Source organism: Ochlerotatus camptorhynchus, unplaced genomic scaffold (assembly GCF_037179485.1).
Source record: "Ochlerotatus camptorhynchus isolate MF236.1 unplaced genomic scaffold, CSIRO-AGI_Acam_v1.1 ptg000282l, whole genome shotgun sequence".
Taxonomy (NCBI): domain Eukaryota; kingdom Metazoa; phylum Arthropoda; class Insecta; order Diptera; family Culicidae; genus Ochlerotatus; species Ochlerotatus camptorhynchus.
In genome coordinates, this window is record NW_027040771.1 from 494,767 (window position 1) to 508,750 (window position 13,984).

General features: G+C 42.5%; 1 protein-coding gene across 1 annotated transcript in view; it reads left to right on the forward strand.

Moving 5' to 3' along the window:
* Nucleotides 1-13,984, forward strand: part of sr (stripe) — a 322,818-nt gene that overhangs the window by 294,670 nt on the left and 14,164 nt on the right. Inside the window, exon 4 of the mRNA XM_065228095.1 lies at nt 11,651-12,277. Within this exon, the coding sequence (XP_065084167.1) occupies nt 11,651-12,277 (627 nt within the window). The remainder of the gene's footprint in view (nt 1-11,650; nt 12,278-13,984) is intronic.

Here is a 13,984-nt window from a genome sequence, read left to right on the forward strand (position 1 = left end):
TTTTAAAAAACTTTGACGACCCTATTTTTAATCTTTTCATAATTAAAATAATCTAATCAGACTCTAGGACTTCTAGAGGTACCACAATTTTTGAAATTCATCAAGAAATGGCTAAGCCATGTCATTGCAAACATGCCGTTAGACGTTTTTCGGAGGCATCGTGTTCGGAGTGTTAATATTAATTGCCAATTAATACTCTTCCGTCAGTTTCCTATGTTATTATAATCGGCTAAACGATCCTCGAGAGCTTCTTCATGATCATAATCATTAGGTCTAGCGTATTGATGCATAAACAGAGAATATTCAATTGTAGTGTGATACATTTCATTGTGCCATATTGGAGTTATTGACATGGTCACACAGAAATCTTCATTAATATTAGTGGTAAGTGTGATTACCTCTCACCCCAGCAGGCCGGGGTTCAATCCCAGTCGGCGCCGCCGGGATGTTCTGAGGCATAACATCTCCGTTGGTCCCCGGTTCATGAGTTGATGGGTCGATAGGTAGGGTCCAGGTGTGGGAGCTGCCTCCCTGGCGTCGGTCGCATTAGTGCTCAGCACGGAAAACAAATCAAAAAATATATTAGCGAATTTATCATATAAGAACTACAAAGATGCATGGGTCGAAGATAAAGTCAAAATCCGTATATTTGAAATTTATCGTCGGATGCGAGAGAACTCATTACTTCATCGACTATTTGCAAAAACTTTTCTTAACAATTTGATTCCATGAACGCATCACTATGAATAAACAGCTTTTTTATTCATCAAAGAACGCTATGCCGCACATAATTAGTGGTCTTTAAATGAGCCAAATGTGCAAATAATCAGCAAAAAGCAAAAAATAAATCTAAACAGAATAATCCATACAGAAATGCACACTTTGCAGACTGTAGCTGTGATGAGTAAAAATTTCAACAAAGTCTCATAAAATATTAAACAAAACCCACAAACAGCCCACGTTCTGCAATACAAACAAAAATCACTCCAAAAAGTTCGTTTGCTTCAAAGTTAGACTACGATTGTCAAATTTACTGAAAACCAAACGTTTCCTTTTCTCCCGGTAATCGTCCACTAAACACGAGGATAAGGGAAAGCTCAATACAATCCAAAAATTTGAAAAATTAACCCAAAATTTCAAATTTTGAAGGGACGTATCTGCTTTTGTAAACAACGCATTTGATCATCCATTAGGTAGCTCACATACGCATACTAACACCACTATCAGGTAGGAGAAGTTTTCCCCTATCCCCGTTCCTTCGAAAAAGTAATCGTTAACCGGTCATAATCCATGGGGTGTTTACACTTGTACTGGTGCATAATGCTGATTAACCAAAATAGGTGTAACCCGATCAAGTATGTGCCCGACATTGATGCGCTAATGTTAATCAGCATCGAAAGACTGTTAACGTCATGCTTATAACCATGAGTTTGCGAACCTCTGGATCAGCACAAGCGTAAAAACCGCAATAAACCAGCCAAACTTACAAAGGATAAGCACAAATCAATCTAAACAGAATAATCCAACTTGAAATGCGAAGCGAAATTTCGAAGATAAGCAATACTTTCCGTAAACCAAAATCAAACCAAAGCCGCCTCGCTTTTTAGATTGTAGCCGCAATTAGAAAAAGAAAAAAACAACAAAGTCTAATAAAACATTGAACAAAACCAACAAACAGCCCACTTTCTGCAATTCAAACAAAAGTCACTCCGAAAAGTTCTTTTGCTTCAAACTTCAGCTATACGATTGTAAATTTGCTGAAAACCAAACATTGCCTTTCTTCTCGGTAAACGTTCACGCAAGACAAGGACGAGGAAAAGCTCGCAACAATCCAAATAGTGGAAAATCACCACAGAATTTCAGAAACATTAGAAACGTAATCGGAAAACCAAATCCTGCCCAGTCCGTTTCCTATAGGCGTCGTGTATTTTCACATAGGAACGGAACGTTTGGTTAGTTTGGGACGGGGTTGGCTAAGGGGGAAGCAGAAAGTTTCAAACCAAAAGAGACGCGTGCCAAACGTCATTACTGGGCTATGATGATGGCGGGTACCGGGTGAGACGGCGACAACGACACGATCCGCATCTCGACGGCCCGAGAAAATCGTTGCCACAAGCAGAGGGGCGCGGTTCCACTCCACCGCCGTCGTATGTAGTAGTATCGATCGAGTGGTTGCTGCCTGCGTAGGCGGTTTGTTCACGAGAGAGAGAGTGAGAGAGAGCGCGAGAAGCTGGAAGATGTTCATGCGAGAGGTGAGAGTGATTCTACGGCCACTGGCTCTTCTGGTCGGAGCGTGCGAGCGAGACTGTGCTGGTGTGCGGTTTTCGATTGGGTGGTGGGGATGCCAGTTCATTCATTCAGCGCAACCCATTGGTAGCCTCCCATTGGCGTGCGGAGAAGAAGTGGAGAAATGCTCGTCATTGATTGGTCGGTTTGGTTTGTTTGTCGATGCGCTGGGATCTTCGGCTGTTGGGGTGACTGGGGAAGTGGAAGAGCGGGCGAGCGTGTGTGCGGTGAACACACACATCTACACGCGGATGAAGAGTGTGACGACGGTGTTCGAGTGCGGCGATGAGAGAGTTGGAGCAAAGTGCTCCACTCGCGCTCGCTCGATTTGCCATTAATGGGAAAGCGTCGTCCCCGTGCTGAGATCGTCAGAGCTCTTGCTTCCATTTCATTCATAAAACTGAATGTAGCATCGCGGCGCGTTTCAGTAGTATTCGGTTATTCTTGACGTTCACATGCTACTTCGCTTCGGTGAGCGACGGTGTTTTACTGAGTGAGAGAAAGGGAAATCTCAAGGAAAATTACCTCCCTCGTGAATTGAAGAACAGGGAAAGTGGAAAACAGTTTTTCGCAGATGCAACGGATGCTAGTTTGTTACGATTTTTCAAAAGAAGGAAGTAAGAACGGTGAAAAGCGGATAAAAAACAAGTTATAATAACTATTCAATTGAGTGAATGAAAGAAGATAAAAAGTGGGCGGTGTTACTCAACAATAACCACACACAGGTAGCAGTGTGAGCCAAACTGCAAAAAGCGAATCTGCAAACAAAAGAGTGCAAAAATCATTGACAAAGCAAAGTGTGTGATGAATGGGGAGTGCAAAAAAGTGTCAGCGAAATAAAAATTGACATCACAACAACACAACAGTAGGCGAGTAGGCGTTCGAGCAAACGACCATCACAGCAGCAGCAGTGTGAGCCCCCAGTTTGTTTTTTTTTTGGAAGTGAAGTGCAGTGCAAACGAGAGAAGGTTGTGAAATTTACCAATAACGATTAACCCCAACGGGTCAGCACCCGCAAAAGGAAACGATTTGCAAATCTGTGATGCAACCAGTACATTTTGGGGCGTGTTAGTGATTTAAGCGTAATCAGCTTTAGAAAAGGTCAAACGCACATCTCCGGTACCAGAAAGGGCCGCTTCGGATTTTCCACCCGTCAAAAAGTCTCCAGGTAATAAAAAGATCCAGATCACCGGGTGACCTTTACAGTGCCAGTTCTGTTTGAATGAACAATTTTGCGAATGAAAAATTATTGATTTTAGAAACGGGTGAACGGCGCGGCGCCCACCCACGCTGACCAGGCCCTCAGCCGTCGTTGCTGGTGGTGGTCGTAGGTGGCGGCAATGATCGGCTGGAGTCAAGTCCATGGCAACGCGCTTTCGCTTGCCGTTTTTATGAATGAAAATTCAACTCATGAATGAAAAATCCCGAATGACGCTGACTGCCGACGGCAGCACGAACTCGGTTCTCCGCATCCTCCTCAGCAGCGACACCCGGGTTTCCAAGGTCACTGTTCTGCGCAATCAGTGTTCGGGCACATAAGGATACATCATATACATCGAATATTATCACGGCCATGGGTGTATGAGTGCGCGCACGCGATAAGAGCTTCTATCGATTTTTCCTCAACACAAAAAGCCTTAACGAAACGGGGCCTTCGGTGGGAACAAAGTTGCCAAATCTTGGAGCATAGCCAGGGAAACCGATCGATGGCAAGTGGTTTCATTCATAAAAGCTTTTCTTCTTTTTTGCTCGTTCGCTCCCGAAGCCAGCTCTGACGTCACTGGCGAGGTTTTTCCATTCCTCCATCATACTTGTGGCATAATCTAAGACACAGCAGCAGCAGCAGCAGTGACGGTGGACGACGGCGACGACGACGACGATGCAAATGTAATTTAACCACAAAATGTGTTTGCTTTCGCGTGAGCCGGATTGCCGCAAAAATAGAATAACAACTGCCCGGCACGCAACTACACCTCATGTCTGTAGCGAGTTCTATGATTATGCGAAAATTACACCTAAAAATAGATTCCAAACAAACAGAGAAGCGGCATCGCGTCATCCGACCGACGATTGGTCGTTGCTAGTCACATGATGGTCTGATTTTCCCAGAAAAGTTAAAATTGTCGTCCAAAACGATAAGTTAATCAAGAAATCCTATCGTTTAAATGTTAAATTGATTCTAGTTGAAAAATGTAGCTGAAAATTTGTATGATTATCGAGCACCGTTTTGAACATCACCCGTCATAAATCATGCCTCAACAGGAACACCCGCCGTAACAAGTGTTCCCTAAGCACCAAAATGAGCGAGTTTTCTACCAAAATAAACAATCGAACGACGGTGACGTCGTCGGGTGGAGAGACCAAACGCGGAGTGTTAATATATTTATTTTTACAACATGACGCTCCCCGCCCTGTAGTCTGCCTCCCATTTCGAACGCTTTTGGATCTCGTTCCAGTGCTCGGTAATAATGTGTTATTCTAATCAAAGTCATTTGGTTTTACGAGCTCGGCAACAAGTGGCCCGCCGGTTTGGAAAATTAACCCAGATGATCTCTTTAGCAGACGACTTTGGTGGATCGCTCGCAAGGGGCTAATTAGCACTTTGAGAATTTCGACGATCCGTCACCTTGAATTAGGGAATCTCGCGGCGTGTTGCGCAATTTGGAATAATGATGTTTCTTATGAAAGACATACGGCTTCCAAAATTCGGACTCCAGAACGCGAAAGGGGGTTTTGAAGGATGAGCTTTGTTCTACGGTCAGAGAAAAGCGGTATCATCTTCGGCCACTGCCGCAAGTGCTAATGAAGGCGCTAATGATCATTAACAATAGCTCCAGAGACGCTAATAGGTGTTTGGATAGTTCCCATAACTTACTTCGTTCTGTCTTCAAATATTTGCTTAACTAATTGAGGCTAGTGCCGCGGCTGACGAGAGAATCGTAGTTCTCAATTTGCTACCGTGACTTCAATTAGCTGCGCTCGTCTACTGCGTTGATGCCTTCTCTATTGTCGAGAGGTACCCTCTTTGTACACATGTCACAATAGCTCCGAAATCACACCCGCTGACAGGCCAAGAGCTCTGTGTTCCAAAGAAAACCCTCCAGCTGACAGTGACATTCCTTCTCACTCAAGATCCCTATCAGGGACCCCGAATCAAACTGTACGTTGCTCTTCATCAGTCGTCCATACACCGGGTTGACGACAACGTGACGGTGTGAAAAGACACAAGAACGACGACCAACTGTCAATTACGTTCCTAAATCTTATCTTAATCTGATGGCAACATTCTCATATGTAACCTTGCTCGTAGATTAAGAAGGCCTGTGTTCGTTCTTTTTTCGTTAGGCGCGCGGTGATGTTCCCATCTCTCTGCTTGTTGTTCTTCCCGAAATCCCTCGGAAGACAGCTAACACGATCCCGTCCATTCGTCCGTCCGTTTGTGGTGGCTTCAAAACGTCACACCGCAAGAGAACGCACGAGAGCACACGTAAACTTACTGCTGATGATTTCATTTGGCACGCTGAGACCCCACCAGACTGACATATCGAGAATTATTGTAAAGGGACAACCGGACAACACACTCACACATGCTGCACGCAGAATAAAATCTATAAATTTAATACGTTTATTTTGACACTTTTATTCTTGTGGCAGAGTGGCCTCTACCGGCCCCAACCACCGTCGTCGCTTCTCTTTTTTCACGCTCTCTTCTGGTTCCTCACCGTCCTCCTTCTGCGCCCTGCCTTGCTCTTCTATACCGATATTTTATTTTTATTATATAAACATTTTCTTTATCTTCTATAAATTTTATTGTTGATCACTTTCCGCGCCTTCCCAACCAGCCCCAGCAGTGTCAAGGGACAACGGGCAAGGGAAATCTGAATATCTTAACGGCTTTGCTCCTCCAGGCCTGACAGATACATATGAGTGCGTGCGTCGACAACAACGACGACGTCCCGTTCGTTCCACACCGGTACCTCCCCCCCAAACCCAAAGAAAGATTAGATCGGAATCTGGTTAATCGATCGACCGACCCCGTGTTCTGCGAGCTACGAGCTACGATAATGACGATGGCAGTTCCGCTGCTGGATGCTGCGCCTTATGCACCATGAAGATGGAAGGAGGTCACTTGTGGATCGATTCAATCCACCCGAAAAATTAATGAACTTGCATTGGTCCTTCTCTGGTGAAGTCGATTTTTATGCATTTAGTATTGAATCTCTCGATGATTTCAGATACTAAGCAAACTCGCAACCCAATAATGCTGAAGGCAGACACTTTGAGGTCAAAATGGCCTTTGAATAGCAATAAAATAACTCTCAAAATAATCTTGTAAATGCCAAATATGAGCTAGAACAAAAAGTCAACAAAGGCCAAAGCGGCCAAAAAAAGCCCTAATAAACGCCAAACCAAAAGCCTACAAAACTTAAAATGGTGTGACTCCTGCCATACCCAAGTAACATTTCAAGTTTTATCACAGTTTCAAACGAGGGGGCGACTCTATGCACGATGTTAGCTGCGCGCACGCTGAGTGGATAGATAAAAGATTGATGACGATTTTGAAGATTTCCTGCAAAAATTTGATGCGCGATGCAAGATTTTTCGACCATTGATGCGCTAGTGTGAAATTTGTTGAGCATCTTATTGAGATTTAGATGTGTCACCTCCATTGGTTTCAAACATTGTACAAGTCTACATCATAGGCTACAGAACCCTGATAAATCCAAAATTATTATTAGGATTAGACATGGAAAATCATTTACACAAATTTCGTGCATTAATTTACATACATATTTGAGTTACTCGCAACAGTTGTGGTTAGTATTAAACCCTAAAAAAAAACTTCAAACATCATCTTACGGAATTCTGGCGATGAAAAAGTTAGAGAAAAATGAATGCACATGGAAACACGAAATGAATGTAAATGATTTTCCATGCCTGATTAGCATAAAGACACAGTGAAACGACTGAATGGTGCTGAAAAACCAAATCAGACCAAACTTTACCATAAAAGTGTGGAAATGGTCCAACAAAAGAGCCATCAAAAAGCTTGAAATTCGATAAAATGATAAGCATTAAACATACTAAGTCAATCCAAAATGGTCTTTAAAACGATGAAATGGTTTTATAAAGTTAAGTTTTATTAGCTTAAGATGGCCCAGATCATCATCTATTTTGGCTGTAACATAATATTGAAACAAAAAGTCTCAAAATCCTAGAAAAAAATAATTTTGTAAATGCCAAAAAAATACCAAAATGACCTTGAGTAGCCAAAATGGTATGAGAAACGCAAAAAGTCTAAGTATAACTGGCAAAATGTTCTTGAGTAGCCAAAATGGATTTAAAACCGACATAATGATAAACACTAAATAGTTAAGCAAATCTAAAATGGCCATTAAAACGACGAAATGGTTCCGGGTCATTTGGCCGAATACTGATTGGTTCAAAGTGTATAAACGAAGAATTATGAGGCCACATTTCTTTACATGCTGAGTACTTTGACAAAAGGCAAAAATAAAATTCTAATATATCTTAATTTTATGATAAGCAGCATTTGCTGTTCAAAAAAAAAACTAGACATTAAAACTCAAAAAAAAAACTGGGAAAATTTTCCAGTATTAAACTCTTTGTTCACTAAATTTGAGAGCAAGCTGCATTTGCTGTGCCAAAAGCTAAAATTTCAAAGAACTGCTCATGTTTAAAAGTGTGTCCGGCTAAAAATCATGCCGATTACATAACTAAAAACAACTGCTAAAAGAATAATGAATCTATCGAAAATAAAAAAAAAATAAATCTGTTTTTGTACGATTTACAATTTTGAAAATCTTCCCATCTTCACGTCAAAAGTTCAGAATTGTGGAAAATCAAAAGAAATAAAAGCCCCGGATCGTAAAATTCTACTAAACTTGAGATCTGGGAACTTAAAATTACTCCGAACCAAGAGTTTTGAAATACTCAGTAATGTTCGAAAATTGATAATTAATTTTTAAGTATTCGGTCAAACGACCCATTCGGCCAAATGACGTTCAGACACCCTAGTAGCACCCTAGTTGACACAAATCAATTGTAGAAACTTATATACGACTTATTTCAGTCATAAACAAGTTGATGTAACTTTTTTTGATGAAAGTGTGCTACTCGGGCAAATTGCGTTCGGTCAAATGGCGTTCGGCCAAATGTCATTCGGTCAGAAGGCGATCGGCCAAAGGTCATTCGGACAAATGATTGTACACAGATAAAATGGTTATAAAACATCCAAATAGCCTTAAAAAACACCAGATCACCTTCAAATATTAAATGAAACTTAACTTTACCAGACGTCCACATGCCCAAAATAACCATGATAAAGTAAAAATTAACCTAGGGTCGTAATAACTTCAACAAACAGCCTGGGCCGACATTAGAGTCAAGAAAGAGTGATAGATTTTTGACCATATCTTACAATTTGTGACTCTTTATCATATATAACGAATTGTATGGAAAGGTAAAAAAAATTTGAAAGACATCTGTAGTAGAAACTTTTCAATTTGTGTTAAAACCCATTGAGATAGAGAGGCAAAGTGCGGGTTGTGCTTATGCCCAAAATTAGATCTAAGCCATACCGTTTTTTTTATAAATCATCTGAGAGTGCTTCGTTTACTGAACACAACGATATTTTATCGATCCCATAGCCCTTCATCTCACCCCAATGGGTATGGGTTCAATCCCAGCCGAGGACGGTGGGATTTTTCTGAGGCCTAAAAATCTCTGGTCACGTCTTCCTTCGGAAAGGACGTAAAGCCGTTGGTCCCAGCCCATGTGTATTGATGAATGGGTGCGATATCCTACGCAGGCGTGGAAGCTGCCTCCCTGCACATTCGATTGCCGTCATTGGATGGAACAGAGACCGACGATAAATTAAAAAGAAAAGAAAAATCAATTGGTTTTCATCTCACTCCCATACTAAGTACCACCGAAGGGCGCGAAGATAATGTAAAATAGTTCCAGGGCACCAAAATCATAATATTTTGGATTTCGGTTCCATTTATAATGCAGATTACGAATTTATATTTGCTTCAATACCCCCAAACAACCCAATTATTCAAATAACTGTAATGGTAGTAATTGGTTGCTGGTTAAAAAAAAACACATCTAAGGGCCCCTTGGCGGTCAAGGAGTGAGCTGAAAATATGTTAGCTATGTGTCAAAGTGCGAATAAATTCAAGAACTATAAAACAATTGCTATACAGTTCTTCTCCAAAATGTGCGTAGTCTTATTTATCAGCACAAAAACAAAACGTTTAAGACAAATTTGGCTAGAATTTATCACACAATTTCGCGAAACTGATTGTTTGTTTTTAAAACCTGCCCCAGCTTGAGGGGTGCACTGACAAAAAGTTCGGTTTCGCAGTCGATAATAAACGAATGTGCTATAAGCTTCATTGCAACTTACACGTAAACAAATCGGCAACTAGTCAAATTTTGGTATGGGTTTTTTACATCCTCTGAATAGTTTTCTTATGATAAATGCGTCGGCACATCTTACAACAGACTTTTTTCTGACTCAATATTTTCGTACAAAACCACAAACAAGGTGATACTTTATTTAAGTCCAATGCATCGGTAGAAATCAACTGTCAATTCGCTTTTGTTAACAATGACTTCAAACGAAAATTTATCGAAAATGATAGCTTGCAAACTTACACTACCCTGAAGACAAGGTGAAATTTTTCCCAACATCATCCCTGTGTTAGTTTGCCTGAGCGAGCTGTCAATTTCGATAGATTGACGTTTGGAGTAGGTAATTGTATACGAAGCACTAACGTCGATATGGATTTTCGCTATTTGCCTTCCGTCGGCTACATTACAAAAGCTGGATATGCGATGATTTGATACAGATTATGGAAAACAGCAAGAGAATCTTACATTTTTAGTTTCAGTGAATTTCTTCGTTTTCAATCGATCGAGATCATAGTCAGCGATATCAGAGCCAGCATTTCAGAAGGCCTATTTTCTTTGCAAGCAATGTCTTTAGTCGTCGATTTCTCGTGAATAAATGCTCACATCTGCAAATTATTGACATCATCAGGTAGAGGCCAGCGGCCAGCTGGCATCGTTATTATGCAGAAGTGAGCTTTTATTTGAAAGAAATCGGCGGTTGAAGTCATTGTTTACAAAAGCAAGTCCGACCTAACGAAATTATGGCACTGATATGATTGGTGGGGATGTCTACTTTTGAAGTGGGGAGAGTAATACATGTTAGTTTGAAAGTACCCAATAATGAGTAAAATTCGACCCATTTAGAAGTAAAGTGGCTTAACTCTTCGATGGGTAAAAAATATGTATAAATATTGGGAACCAGTTACTCATAAAATGGGTGAAAAGCCACATTACTTCACAATGTGTCAAAGTTCACTCATTAATGGGAGTAAGCGAGTTGATATAGACAGTGTATTAAAAATGCAACCGAAAAATAAAATTTCATCAATGTTGGTGCACTGGAGCTATTTTAAATAAGTGCGATTTCATTAGAAAAAAACCACCATCGCGAATTAAAGCTAAATTTATTTATTTATTATCATTTGGTATAGTTCGTTGGCTTTTACTCGCGAGAAATCGACGATTAGCATGTTTGTTTACAAAAGCAATTACGCCATAATCTCGAAGTTCTCCAGAATTATGATTTTGCTTTGAATCTTGATTTAAAATTCGAGGTAAAAGTCTATTGGATCGAAAAAAAAATCATTGTGCTCAGAAAACAAAGTTCTTTGAGATGATGTATAATAATCGATAATTTTTTCAAAATTCAACGTGGAGATTTAGTCTTGGTGTATATCACATGTTTGTCAACCGGTTCAAAATTTACTCACTCTAATTTTTATCGACGGCCAGTAATCACCCAAATGTGCGAAAGGCATGCCCTTTCCTATGTATTGAGCAAGACCGGCGTGTAAACCGAGCGACAATGACGCGAACGATACTTCCGAAAATGGAAGCAAAAGAACCGGCAATTACTGCGACAGCTCTCTCCCTCCCTAGCGCGCGTCTCCATGTAATGGAAATAAATAGCGCACTATTTAAGGTTACACTGCACGCGTATCGTCTAGAATGCAATGTTTACAAATCGCCCGGCTGTGTTTGTGTACCACACCATGTAGCAACTCGCCACGCCACAGTGACACAGTGACCATATCAGACGCGACGCGAACTGGGTTCACTTTCACGGCCTATCCCGCCGCGGAATTGCTCTAAATTAGTGCCATGTCAAGTGTCAATTGTTTAATAACATTTAATTAATTAATTTTACGCGGCTAGGTTTGGATTGCTTCGATCTCACGTTTCTCACACAGAGCTTTTCTTCTTTCCTTCCCTCTCTATCTCACAGGTGGCGTTGCCCCTGGACCACCAGCAGCTGCCATGATCATGGAAGGGCTTGAAACCTTGGTTGCACCACCGCATCACACATTCCTCCTGACCGAATCAGCGGCTGCAGCGCACTTTAACGTGCTCAGCTTCGACACCTGCGGCCTGTTCAAGACAGCCGCCACGACGACATCGTTGGGCCTCAACAACAACAACTCGACGACGCTCAATAACAATCACCATCACCTGTACCACCCATATCACCACCAGAGCCACACAGCGGCCACTCATCACTCGCAGACGACCACTCATCACCACAGTCACAGTCACCACCAAACGACGGCTCAAACTTCCACCACCTCCAGCTCCACATCTACACCCTCCTCCTCCATCACCACCCAGACAACATCCACCTCAACGTCCTCCACCAATCCCAGTAATTCCCACCACCCACACTTGAGCCTCCTGAGCACAACCTCGACCACCGGTCATCACTCCTCGGACTCGAACCTGCACCAGTCCTCCGAAGACCAGTCCCAGTCGCAGGGTGACGCTCAAACCGGCGATCTCAACACACCCGTCACAACCTCCGGGGACATCCCGTCCTTCTTCGGACCGTCGACCGTCGTAGAGCCACCACCCATCACAGGTAAGTCTCGGCCCATTTCTCCACCTTCTTCCATTATCTTTATGCGTCCGATTAATGACAAAGTGCCACCCCCTATCAATTAACGGAGTCCACCTCCCTGCGGAAGATTAATCAACATTAGCCTGGTACCGCTTGTCTGCACCCTTGTGTGCTGTGTTGGCAGTGCGTGTGCTGTGCAACCAACCCGGAGAACCATTGAGTGCTCGCCCGCGATAGAGGCGCTAATCCGACAATCACGCTCAGCGCGCGCTGCTACTTCAGACGACGCTTCTTCGCGGGTCTCAACCGCTTCGTGACTGATCCTCCGAGCGCGTGAATGCAAACACGCGGGAGCATTCCGAGATAATGCCAAAAGCTAATAAATAATAAATGCTCTCTGATGCTACTGCAGAATAGCAGTGCCCCTTCGGGGCATAAATCAGACCTCCGTTGCTCGGCACCCCCACCATCCGGGGAAATTGTCCTAAAAACGGCGCCAACATTGTATAGCGAGCGCCTAGTTTTTGACTAGATCCTTGCGTGCCAATAAATTTGCCAAATATGTTGACTGCTACATTGCACTCGCCCGCTGCATATGACCGACTGGTTATTATTAAATATGACTGTTTAAAAACAAACCGAAAAAGAAAGTAGACGAAGCAAATAAATTTACCCCTGCCCTTCCCTCCTGACCCAACCGTCGTCGGTCGGTCGGTCGGTAGGTCGGGCAGAGTTGGCAACTGTAAATTAGTCGTGGAAAAGTGCGAGATTCCAGAGCTTGTAGCTGTAGTAGATCGCTTTAATGATGGTCGGAGGGCAATAAAGTCACCTCCTCTCCCCCCCTCCCCCTCCCCCTGCCACAAGAAAGCCGTGTCAGATCAGAAAACTTGTTGCCGCACGCCGCCAAGGGAAATTTTATGCACGCAAATGACCGCAACGGCGTGCGGCCGACGGCGGTGGCAACTATTTCACAGAGAGTTGACAATGTTCTAGGCAGCCGGCCGTATGCCAAAACTGCCAATGTGCTGCAGATCAAAACTGCACTACTAGCAACAGCAGCAGCGCCAATTATTATGGGGCCAGTTGAGAAAGATGCGTTCTTTGAACCGGGTCATCAGCACGCGCGAGGGTGGCAGATGTTTCGAGGCGATTGCTTATAAGTGGCGTATGATTGCCGTAATTTTGGGAAATTTTTCAATCACTTCCAGTTGAATTTGATGAAAGGCGTAATGCAATGAACTTTCTGAAAACTTGGCTCACATCCGTCATGCGTCCTATTAATGGGACAGAACTTTACTTGCTAAAGTTCATTAAACTAGATTTAAATTTTTGAACTTGTAAAGTACCGTGGAAGCCCCTAATATTATGTATTTCGGGTTCTTTTACTTATCCTGGAGCATTAATCTTGATGTTTTGCAGGCTTCACAAAGCCTTGTATAATGTCCTCCTTTCTCCTTGCTTTGTTTTCCGTGTTGAGCACCAATGCTACCGACGCCAGGAAGGCAACTGCCACACCTGGACCCTACCTATCGACCCATCAACTCATGAACCGGGGACCAAAGACTTTACATCCCTTGGCGTGATCAGGGATGTTAAAGTCTTGTATAATGTCCTGATTTATTAAACGATTACGTAACGCCTTATGGGACCTCATCATAACATGTGTGACATAATTTGTATCAGCAAAATATTTTAGATTCTCCAAATTGATGTGATAGTAATTTTTAT